Here is a 12,994-nt window from a genome sequence, read left to right as displayed (position 1 = left end):
CCCGGAGGGAGGTTCTACATTTAAATTTCATCAGGCTCAACTGCACTGTACAGTGATGTTAATCTTACATCTATCCAGTTTCTTAAAACTGGTATTTAGGAAGGTTTACAGAAGAGGCACAGTAAGGCTTTGGCCACCTATAGGATATAACAAGGTTGGGCAAACTCGGCACTCCAGCTGTGGTCTAACTACAAATGACTGTGGCTGATGCCGTGCAATGCCTCATGGGGTTTGTAGTTTCACCACAGCTGGAGTGCTTTACCCCTGGGACAGAACATGCACGTTATGTGTCGCATGGTACCATATTAACAGAAAAAACAATTAACATTTTCAGTGGTGCCTGTTCACATACTTGTGGTACATTACAGTGCATTTTAAGAAAATGTTCATGCACATTTTTATATGGCGACAAGCAAATAAAATCTATGGATGCACATACAGATAAATGTAACATAAGTGTTGATGTGCAATAATATACACACAAAAAGGTGTGAATATGGGCTTAAAGAGACCCTGTATAAGTATAACGTATTTTAAACTTGCAGAGTTTTCCTATTTCAATAAAGGACTTTTTATTCACTTGCAATGTGCCTTTATAGTGCCATCGTTTGGGTGAAAACATAACTGCATACAGTTCAACCAACAGATACATAAAAAACCTCCATATACAGAACCCGATACATGGTTGATCCAGAGGAAGGCAAACAAATTCATAACGCATGGTCCAAATTGCTGCAACAAGGGAAAATAATTCCTTCCTGATCCCCTAATATTCCCTGGATCAACAATCTCTGGTGTTATGACAAATGTTAATATCCAGTTATATTTTGTGCATTTAGGAAAGCATCTTTTTTTTTTTTCAAAATCAACTGAGCTGGCTAAAACTAGTTCATGAGGGCACATATTCCACAGCTCGTAGGCCTCGTTCACACGGGCGGTAAACACGTTTTTAATAACCAGCTCTCCCCCCCAACAGCCCACCTGAAAAGTAATACAGCAGCAAATTTGAAACCGCACATCCTGTTCGGGCTGTGCCATTTGCCTAACGCCACCATTGCAATCATAAGGACTGCATCACACCTGCATGAGCGTGTAGTTGTTGAACGGTATTGCAATAGAAAATCCCCATTGGAATAAAAATGGGGGGAAAACGGCATTCAGGATCCAGCAGCATCACCACTTGAATGCCTTTCCTAATTAAAGAACATGCATAACATACATTATATGAAGATTTTTTTTTTTGTTGAACTGGTCAGGTGACAGGATCTCTAGAGAGTCCCTCAGTGTGATGATTCTCATTCATAGCCCAGGGCTCATGCTTCGGTCAGGACACAAACAACTGTAAAGTTGGTAAGGTTATTAGTGTTGTTGTTTACCAGTGTGGCTGCAAACAATTACAATTATCCTGTCAGGTAAGACTTTACATGTATGTCATTTATGTATTCAGCTAGTTGGCAGGAGCTCCCTTTTAGGATTTCCACTAAACCCCTTTCTAGCTAAAAATGGCACAGAATAGAAAATGTGGAGGTTTTCATTCAAAAAGAAGTAAAAATAATTAGGGATGCACCGATACATCGGCCGCCGAAACATATCGGCCAAAAATGGCACCTTGGCTAAATGGGTCAGGACTGTTTTGGCAGCAAAAGAAAGACCTACTCAATATTAGGCAGGTGGTCATAATGATATGGCTAATTGGTGTAGTACAAATATACATTTCTACCAGTTTATGTTTATTTTCTTCTAAGCCTACTATAATAATGATCCGCTCAGCTAAGATATACTAGTGGCTAGAAGCAAAGAACACTGGATCCTCTGCAATCACTTATCTGACATTATAGGGCTACTTTCATAACTTTAGTTGATAGCAACAGTCCATTTCAGCACAAATCTTCACAGCTTATAATACAAACCATATATTTTCAACTACTTTAAATCATTATAGCCTGTTATGAAAACTATATTGCTGACAATGGAAGTGCACTAGTGCCGCTGCTAAGGAAGAGGCATGTCCAAGGACAAACTTTACAAGAAATGTGGAAATCTGCAACTTCAGCTGCCCATATTTCTTCATGTACAGATAATTTATGCATGAGGTTTTCACTTACCGTAACCGTTTTATGTAATTTGCTCATCTTATGCTCACTCTGAATTACTACTATTAAAAGAGAAGTAAACCAACTTTTTTTGGCTTTACTGCTCTTTTGGGTCACAGAAGTACATTTACTGTATCCCCTATAATGGTATTATTGAATGTTCAGACGAGATATTTTGTATGAATGTCTGTACAAAAATCTACCAGTGTATTGTCAGCTTAATGTTATATTAAAGCCAATTTTTATTTTTTTTAATTTCTCCTTTAAGGTGACCCTCCTTTGCTGGAGGATGTTTTCTTTTTTTCTTTAAAAGTACTTCATGCCTCGTTTTTTAGTGGGTCCCTGCCATGCTGTTCCCCCAATCGTTCTAATGGAGGCACCCATGCACGCTCGTGCCCGCAGCGGCTGTGTGCGTCCATAGATACACACACAGCCCTGTGGCAGGCCACTCCCCTTCCCTCTTTGATTGATGGCAGGAGCTTATGGCTCCTCTGCCATCAGTATCCTCCCCCGCAACTCGGAAGTTCGGGGTACGGAGAATAGCTTCGGAACCGGTGACGGAGACGAGCGCAGCTGACGGGTAAGTGTGGGGGAGACTGGGGTAGAAAAAAGGTGATGGGCTGTTTTTACACTAATGCAGTGAATGCATTAAGGTAAAAAAACGCCCAGGCCTTAATGCTACTTTAAGAACCTAAGGAAAATGCAGACAACTTTCCGTAGTGTTTGGCACAAAAGGGTCACAGGTTAGGCACCAGAGGTTCAGACCAAGGTTCGTTCTTAAAAGATCTGTCACCATGGATTCAACAATAAGAAGCATGCAACACCTTCTACATAGTCTATCAGCAAAGTTTCAAACACCAAAATGCAACAGTAGCCAAAACAAGCCAATTCTAAAGTATAGATTTGCCCCAGGCTACAGACACCTGTGCACTCAGTCCTCTAGCCAGTAAATACCGGTATATTTACTAAAGCCTTGTCTCACTAGTTCTATGACGAGACTGCAAAATACCTAGCAGAAGACAGGTTCAGATTACATCGCTATGTGCTGAATGAAATTAACGCCACTGAAATCTATTTTTTTATGTTTAACTGATTAAAGCATTCCTAAAAACAAACCTAATTTCTCGTTTTTGGATCCATTTTACAGTCTTCAAGGTCTTGCTCAGATGCCCTCTAAAATCAGTATGTTGCGTTAAAAACAGTGAAATATAAAGTTATACAAAAATATCACAAAAGCAAAAAAGAAAAAGCTAGGTAAAAGAAATTCATACAACAGACTAATGCATTTGATGAATTTTGAACTGCAAATTTAGTGTCTCAGCTAGACTACCCACACTGGATGGAGATGAATTGTATTCTTGTAAGTAGCTACCTACTTAACTTCCTGTGTCACAGCCCACTTGATCCAGTCAAGACATTGATAGAGCTCAGCAGGCTGTTCTTCCCACATTCCATCACAGCCATTACATATTCTAATAAAATATGTAATCATTTTAGGAGTTGCGTTTATTAAATATGAGCAAGAAAATGGAACAATGGTAAAAACAAACTTGTTTATATAGTAAGGATGCTCAGACTAATGGTAATATCAGACTTGAAAAATCACCATGTTTAAGTAACAATTACTTACATGAACACAGGTTACTTGGTATATAATAGATGCATCGGATTGGACACAATACATACATCAAAGTAGGGCTGCGGCTAACGATTATTTTAAAAATTGATTAGTTAGCCGATTATTAAGTTCGATTAAATCGGATTTTAAAAAAAGGCTCCAGTGATGGACTACTAGTTTGTATTGAGATTGTAGTCCATCACGGGAGTAAGCTTGGAGCGGTGGAAGTAAAAAAAAAAGTGTGCAATATAGTACATTATACAGCGGCGCAATGCAGAATACCAGCAGCTGTAGAGGAATAAAACAAATTGCAGCAATAGTACATTATACTATAATGTGCTATTGCTGGGATTTGTAGTCCTCTATAGCTGGTGGTATTCTGCATTGCGCTGTATAATGTACTATTGCTGGGTTTTGTAGTCCTCTATAACTAGTGGTATTCGGCATTGCACCACTGTATAATGTATTATTGCTGGAATTTGTTGTACTCTATTCTGCACTGCACTGGTATTCTGCATTGCACTGAAAGATTTACTATTGCTGAGATTTGTTGTACTCCTCTATAGCTGGTATTCTGCATTGCGCTGTATAATGTATTATTGCTGGGATTTGTAGTCCTCTAAACAGCGCAATGCAGAATACCACCAGCTATATAGGAATACAACAAATCCCAGCAATCCATTATACATACAGTGTATAATGGATTGCTGGGATTTGTATTCTTCTATAGCTGATGGTACATTGTGCTGTATAATATACAGCACAATGTACCATCAGCTATAGAGGAATACAAATCCCAGCAATACATTATAGAGCACCATGTGTGGGAAAGTGCAGGCTTACCCGAGCAGTCTTCCAGCAACTTGCTTCTGAGATCAGGCCCATCCATCGATGGCTGTCATCCACCCACACCTGCTCCTCCTTACTTTTTCTCCCCGCTTCCCCGTGCTGATCGTGGATGTGGGCGGGCATTGAGCGTGAGGCGGGAAGGAGGTGTGTGGCATGGATGCGGGCAGGCGAGTCTGGCTGCGGCGAGCGTTTGGTGGGGAGGAGGTGCGGCCCACAACGTGTCTGGAGCCGTGAACAGGACAAACTAATGGTTGACAACTTTTTCAATAATCGATTATAATCGATTTAGTCGATTAGTTGTTGCAGCCCTATGTAATTTTATTCACCACTCATCTACCCCTTGTCGATTGACAAAATGCCTTTTATTTTATGGCTGATTCTGGTAAAACATTATATTCCCAGATCCACAGAAGGGACAGCCCACTTCTTAAGAAAATCAAAAAAGGGGATATTGGTCTGAAAAGCATTTAGGCAGAGTAAATAACTTGTCAGGAGAAGTCCAGTCTCTGCACAGAACAGGTTGAAGAAAGGAGTGTACCGGAAAGGTTTTGATAGTCTTGAGTCCTTTGAAGTATAGGCTGTTCCATTTTAAATGCACCTCCCACGGCATCAATACGAGCCAATGTGATATATTTTAGCTTGGGAGCTATTTCAGCTGAGGCTCCTCAAGATCAAACTCAACTAACAAGGACCTGTAAGCCCCTTCTTCAGACAGTACATCTGCAGCGAACAGCACGGAAGCTGTTACAGCTTCAAGAAAAGCCAGAAAAGGATTCTGGAGGTAAAGATGTAGAACTAGGCTTACAACCTCTGTACTTAGCCAGTAAACAAAGTTGCAATTGGTCCATAAATTCTAGCATAGCTGCTGAATTCTTCTCCCTGCTCAATGCAAAGGAGGGGGCCACACCTGACAGACCTATGGAAGACTGAGGAGGAATAGGACTGAAGCAGGGGGCAATGATGCAGGTTATAAGTGTCAAGTCCCTTAGGAGGGACGCTGAATGCAACCTGGAAACAGTTGGTAGATTGTGAGCTGGTGCAAATCCAATGATGTGGGATTGCTCCTCTTGAGCTTGGGATCCAACACATTCTACTTTTTAACAGGAAAAAAATTAACAGAACACACCAGGTAAAACCTTGGTTTACCCACAACCAACTGCTTAAGCAGGAGAGGTTAATGGCCCGAGATGACCAGATCACTGTAGGTGGCAGTAGGAACCAATTGGGGGTATAAACTGTGTGCCTCTTTCAGATAGATGCAATGGCAGGAAATGTCTACCTCCCACTAAAGAAAAAAAGTGGGAACAGAGCGAGGAATAGCAGCTTTATAACTACTTTGCATACCTAAGCCTCACCCCAACTTCCCTCCCCATATGTGCACCTAAAAGCACCATATCAATACAAATATCAGAAGTTCTTCCCAATGTTTAAGGTCTGACTCCACTCCAGCACTATGTGGAGCAATGAGGAGCTGATCTGAGTTAAAGTTTCCAGGTCACTACTTCAGAATACTGTGCCTATAGCAGTAAAAAAATAACGTGTTGAACATAACTATTGAACATAACGCCACACATTAGTGTGCAGCAACCTTGACCATCAGGGCTTGTTCACACCAGAAGCTTGCACAGTTAAACCAATTGTTTCTGATTTCCCAAGTACACACCAGTGTCCAAAATAAAATCTGGTAAAAAAAACACACTGCAGTGCCTTACAAACACATTACCAAAGCATGCAAATGCTCATGCAGAAACCACAATGAATGCAAGGATTGCAGTGTGAACAAGCTCTTACCCCACTTATATAACAAGTCATGCAAGATATATATTGTGATTTAGGGCAGAAGCACTAGAAATAAAAATAAATAAATAAAAAAAACCACAAACATTGACAAGACAACAAAAAGGCCTCGAGTTGTAACCTATATGACTTCACATACTGCGCTCTTAACTTGAATTGCATGCATAAGACCTCCATTATAGCAACCAAAAATACAACAACATATGACGGTCACAACTTGTACGTTACTTCAAGAGTTTTATGCTTTACTAAGAGGATTTAATTGACAGTTTCTAGGTAAAAGGCATTGTGTCCTATTACCCTAGTGGTTTCAGGCATAGGAAATGCATCTAGTAGTGTCCAAATGTAAGGAGACTTCTTTGCTGCCTAAGCATTTAGAAGTCAATACTTCTGAGCCATCTATGTCATGTAAAATGCAATCAAAATAATACTGTACATAGAAAATCTAAAATTACCCCAATGGTGTGTGTGTAAATAAATACATAGGGTTCAACCATATTGCAGAATGCACAGAGTCAGTGTTAAGGTGTAGTCATAGAAGAAAAAGCTCCACCAAGCAATAAGAAATATCCCATATACAGACTCACAGATTGTGAATTTTTAATGGGGGTCTACTCCACAGCATAGATATAACAAAGTTGAACCTCAGCATTTAGAGGTCCTGCTGCCGCATAATGTGCCTGTTCATGAGCATACCATGCAACATGAATATAGATAAATACATGCATAAATGAACTAACTCCACTGTCATGTATTTAATACATAGATGAATACCACAAAATATTTTTTGCAGTGTGATTTTTCTCTAAGAGACCAAACAAATAATGTGTAATCAGGCAAGTCCTACACTATCCAGCCGACAATTAGAATCATCACATAACATAGGTATAACCTAGTCACTGGTTACTAATCTGTAATATAGCCATCCAGTAAAGGAAATTTGGAGGTTCCAGGTTATAGTAGGCCAAGGTCAAACACTCTAACTGTGGTTTATAAAAGGCACTGTTAACCATCAAGCGGTACAGCTTCAGCTCCTAGACCTGGACATAACCAAAGGTCTTAGCTGGAATAGAGGCAAATGTGAGTCACATAAATCAAGTCTGGAGGAGGTCTACCTAGCCCACACTCAGGTGGGAGATGGTCTCATAAGGAGACCAGGACTGCCCAGGCATTCAACCCCTCCAGGTCCATTCCCCAGAAATAATTGGGGAGCATATACTGGGTGGTCCCTGCAACTAACATGAAGGCCTATGGGAAAATACAAAGTTTTGATGTTCCTGTTAGGCTGGAAGAAGCACAACTGATGTGGCTAGGAGTGACCACCCCTTTTATTTTAATTGCAGATCAATGTGTTTCCTGTTTTAGGTGGGTGGATAACCTCTCCCCTGTGCTGTCCTGGAAGATTAAAAGGGAAAAGAGATTTAACAAATAAAGTGCACCTAAACGATCATGAATATTTTGATGAAAAAATTGCAATTGCCTCCATTTTCTTCTACAGGGTCTCTGCTTACAGAAAATATATCATCCTGATGGGTTTAAATACTCCTCAGGCCCAAAATGTGCATTTTAATATGTGTGCAGAAAATGCAAAAATGGCTCTGGCAGCAAAATGGTTAAATCCCAGAATCTTAGAGATTTGTCTCTCTTAAAGTTTGTGTGCTTGCATTACATTTTCAAGTGTTTACCTAAAGACATAATAAGCAAAAAGGAGAAGGCACTGCTCAAAATGTCCCCTGATTACTTTGGATTCCAGGAAGCTGGTTTAAAACTATTATAAACCTGGTGCGAGGTAAAACCCCCCTATTGGCCTATATTAAAATGGTCTTGTTCGCATGCAAGGGCACAGAAAGATGAGCATGTGGGAGAAATTATTAGTATTATAATAAAATAGAACCATTGAGTGGCCACTCCGTTTCCTGAGTATGATACAACTCAGAAAATATGAACCAAGACAACAGCAAAATGCCCATTTACTTAAGAACCTACCCAACCAAAAAGGGCAAATAAACACGTTACAAAATGATAGGGTTTCAAATCATTGTGAATAATATCCAAAGACAGAGTGCAATAGTTTTGTTCGAGTATTGACATTCCTTCTCTTATTTCTTCCACACAAGTGCATACATGATTTGGTTTAAGATTAGTCTTTGCTTTGCACGCTCAGGCTCACTGAAACGTCCAGTAAACACCCACTCAGGGCAAAGTACCGGTTCGCTTGATGCCTATTTTCCCTGTATTTCTCGAATGTCCCATTTATTGCCTGTAAAGCATGTGACCAGATTACTGTTACAGACAGGTAACTTTTATTGCAGCCTCACTAGCAGCACATGGGCAGATATGCCTTCTCAACATATATCTATGCTCATACAAAACAGCAATAATTAGAAGACAATCCTTACCTCTTCCCCTGAAAGATAATATGCAGATAACAAACCGCCTACGAAACGGATATTGACTTCAAAGACTGAGACTTCTGCATTCTGCAAAGATATATAAAAGAAAAAAATGTTATGGCATATACAGCACAGAAAGAAAAGAGCAGGAAATGGGAGAGGAATAGAGAGGACTGAAAGAGGTAAAGGATGTAGGAACACATGATGATAGTATGAAAAACATATGCATGAAAGAACAGAAGACTGGTAACAGAACAATGCAGTGCCAAATCATGGACATGGAATTTACAAATAATGGTTTGACAAACTAGCTGGTTCAAATAGGAATGAGCATTCTATACCCATGAATTCCAAACCAACAAAGAGAAAAATATTATTTTTACTATTATACAAGATTTATAAAGCACTAACAGTTTGCGCAGCGCTTTACAATATAGGAAAGACATTACATTTACAATTCAAGACAGAGTTGTAAAGAGGGCCTCTGCCCGTGAGAGCTCATCATCTAAGAGGTGATAGGTCTAAGTGATACATGAGGAGGTAGCTGTGTGGGGATAAACTGTTTGAGAAAGATAGTTCAGTGATTTGTTTGAGGTGGGATAGGCTTCCCTGAAGAGAGGCGTCTCTGGTGATCGCCTAAAGGCAGTCCGAGTAGGAGATAGACGGACAGGTTGGGGTAAGGAGTTCCAAAGAATGGGAGAGACTCTAGAGAAGTCTTGGAGACGAGCATAAAGAGTTGACGAGGGAGCAGGAGGTTTTGGGAGGAGCAGAGAGGACTGTAAAGGTGGCCATACACTTTACAACCATCACAAGACCTTAGTCTTGCGATGGTTGTAAAGTACTTAAAAAAACGTACGATCTGCCCATCTTGAGGGGCGGGCTTGCGATGACTGCAATGAGGGGCGGGCTTGCAAGGACGGCAAACGGGCAGTGTGCGCACACCGGCCCGTTCTTCAGTTGTCGAACAAGCAGGCCACTCACTCGCCAAGAATCGTACGATTCCCGGCGGGTTTTCCAGCCTGCTTGTTCGATGGAAGACGTGCGACCATACAGTAGAAACGGTCGCACGCCTTCCATACACTGTACGATTCTCGTACGATCGCGGGATTTCCCGCGATTCTCGTACGAGAATCGTACAGTGTATGGGCACCTTTACAGTGATACTTTGGAGGCAAGGTTTGAGATATAGTCTGGGGCAGCGTTGTGGATGGCTTTCTAAGGCGGGATGGAGTTACCATAGTCAAGACGAAAGAGAACGAGTGGATGAGCAGCTTTGTGGCTTCATTGGCGAGAAAGGGGCGCATTTTGGCCATGTTACAAAGGTAAAGACGGCAGGATTTGGATAGTGATTGGATGTGGGGCAGAAAGGTGAGGTAGGGATGGATAGTTGTTTTATCAATCCTGATCAAAATGTAGGGGGAGGGAATAGCATGAGCTCCGTTTTTAAAAGATTGATCTTTATGAAGTGTTGTGAAATCCAGACTAATAGGTCAATAAATTAGTGACACGCAAGGAGACTGAGGGGGTGAGTTGTGGAGTGGAGAGATATATTTGAGTGTCATCAGCATAGAGATAGTATTGGAAGCCATGTGGGGTTATCAACTGACCAAGTGAGGACATGTAGATAGAGAAGAGAAGGGGTCCAGGAACAGAGCCTTGGGGGACCCCAACAGAAAGGGGAAGAGGAGAGGAAGAGGTAGATTTGTAGCAGACACTAGAAGAGCACTTAGGTAGGAGGAGAACCATGAGAAAGCAGAGTCTTGTAGGACAAGCAAGGAGTTTTTTTGAGGAGCAGTGGGTGTCAAAAGCAGTAGAAACATTTAGTAGCAAGAGTTAGGCGTAGTGGCCATTGTTTTAGCAGTTAGTAGGTCATTGGTGAGTTTTAGGAGGCAGGTTTCAGTGGAGTGTTGGGGGCGAAAGCCAGACTGTAAGGGGTCGAGGAGATTATTAGTGAGGTGGCAGCTCAGGCAATTGTAGACTAGGTGTTCTAGGAGTTTGGAGGGGGATGGGAGTAAGGAGATTGGTCTGTGATTGTTAAGGTTGGAGGGGTCCAGTAAATTTTTCGGGTATTGGGGTGATCAGTGCATGTTTTAGGAGGGGAGGGAAAGATGCTAGAGAGGGAAAGATTGAAAAATCTGAGTAAGGGTGGAGGATAGAGCAAGAGGGTGACTGAAGTAATGGTGAGGGAACTGGATCCAGGAGGAAAGTGGTGAGTGTCAGAAAAGCTTTGTAACCTCCTCTGTGGTGATGGGGTGAAAAGTAGCAAGTGTAATGGTGGGTCTGGACTGGACAGTGGGAATTTCATCCCGGATTGAATTGATTTTGTTGTTGAAATGAATGGCAATGTACTGGGCAGTGAGAGTCAGTGGGCAGAGGCGGTGGAGGACAGAGAGTTAAGAGTAGAAGAGTTGGCGAGGTTTGGATTAGAGTGTGTTAATAAGTGTGACAAAATAAGTCTGTTTGGCAGCACGGAGGGAGGAATTATATTTTAGTACGGCAGCTTTATATAGTGTGAAGTCTTGTGGAGACCTAGTTTTACGCCACACTCGCATGCCATGTCTTTTAAGATGTCTGGTTTCTTCTGTTTGCCATGGTTGTATTGGATGCGGCCTAAGTCTGCATGTGGTGAAGGGAGTCAAGGTCTCTAGGGAGGATAAGACTGAGCTGTTAAAGAGAGAAGTAGCCAGGTCAGGGGTGACATTTTGTCATAGAGGTAGTCAGTAGCAGAGTAGAGAAGAGAAGGGTTGAGGTGGCAAAGAAAATAGTCTGGAAGGGGACTTTGTAAGAATCACCATTATTTAGCTTTATAGGTACAATATTACCTCTCAAAATTAGGTTTTGGTGTGCCGTTATAGTGTATCGTTATTCAATTGTATTAAAGTGACACTTCACTGAGAGTTAAATCTTCATTGAAGTACCTAAACTATTAACACAAAAGTATCTTTATTTGTGTTTTACTCCGCTGTAGATCCTCAAATCATCTCCGAATTTGTGCTGACACTGTCCTTCCGGAGGGTGCCTACTTTTGTTCCCCATGGTCCGCGTGTGTGTGTTGTAAGGTAGCCACCGCTGCAAAGCGACTCCTGTGATGGATTACAATCTCAGTATTAAGTAGTAAACTAAACATGAGATTGTAGTCCATCACAAGAGTGAACTTGGAGCGGTGACTACTTTTCAATACACACAAGGACCATGGGGAACAAAAGTAGCCACCCTCCAGGAGGAAGGACAGCGTCAGCACAAATTGACAGATGATTTGAGGCTCTACAACTGACTGATACACAAATAAGATACATTTTTGTTAATAGTTAAAGTACTTTAATGCATTTTTAGCATTTAACTCCTGAGTTTAGAGTCACATTAACTGAAAGTGCACTTACTATAAAAGTCATAGTCCCCTTTTTGCAAAAATGTAATACATGCACACACAAACTAAAAAAAAAAAGAAATAAAAATGCAATGATATACATTCTTGCATTGCTGCCTGCAGAGCATTGCAAACACAATCTATGCATCGTGGGTAAAATATACAGGCTGATGCATTATTTACATCCCTACCCAGGTCCATTTGGAGGTATGGGCCTACCATTATGGAGCTGGATGAAGTAATCCGTGGACTACAAGTGAAGTGACATTGAGATCTGTGAGTCAGTCTACCAATGTGGCAGGTGGGACTTGTAATCTCTTGCTATTCTTTTTCCTTTAGGAAAATGTCCCATGCTGCACCCATATATATGGTGCAACATGAGACATGACCCTAAAGGAGGATTAAGCCTTCAAATTTTAACTTTAGGCAAATCGCTAAATACGCAGGTGAAAAATCACACACATTTGCTATTTTGCCACTCTAAGCATTTGTAATTCTTTCAAGTGAACCCTGTGGTTTACACCTCTGCTAATCAGTAAGATCACTCTGCTAGAGGGGCGTGTCCAAGATGGCGACCGGAGCACACGTGCAGTAACTGTGCTCCGCCACCTATCCTACTATCCTGTTTTCCTACGCACCGTGGAGCGCTCAAGTGGTCGGTGGATCACACCCAGATCAAGCCCTGATCCCGGGGGTATGTCTCGGGGGCGCCGGAGGTCATCTACGAGCCGCCCTACTACCCCTCAGTCTCAGCCGGCCCGCGGACTGAAACAGCCGCGCGCCAGAATGGCGGCCCAGCCGGAAGCTCCGGAGGAGGCCTTGTCGGGGCCTGCATAATTCACAGCGGTGATGGCGGCGATCTCGGGGTGCCAGAGTG

The 12,994-nt window shown here is 41.8% G+C and overlaps 1 protein-coding gene across 1 annotated transcript in view; it reads right to left on the bottom strand.

The window, feature by feature from the left end:
• The window catches only part of MAN1A1 (mannosidase alpha class 1A member 1), a 174,470-nt gene that overhangs the window by 79,765 nt on the left and 81,711 nt on the right, over positions 1 to 12,994 (bottom strand). Inside the window, exon 4 of the mRNA XM_018563715.1 lies at positions 8,757 to 8,837. Within this exon, the coding sequence (XP_018419217.1) occupies positions 8,757 to 8,837 (81 nt within the window). The remainder of the gene's footprint in view (positions 1 to 8,756; positions 8,838 to 12,994) is intronic.

This window comes from Nanorana parkeri, unplaced genomic scaffold, assembly GCF_000935625.1.
Source record: "Nanorana parkeri isolate BGI_ZX_2015 unplaced genomic scaffold, ASM93562v1 scaffold22, whole genome shotgun sequence".
NCBI classification, from domain to species: domain Eukaryota; kingdom Metazoa; phylum Chordata; class Amphibia; order Anura; family Dicroglossidae; genus Nanorana; species Nanorana parkeri.
The sequence above is the reverse complement of the archived record's forward strand: the minus strand, read 5'-3'. Positions and strand labels throughout refer to the sequence as shown.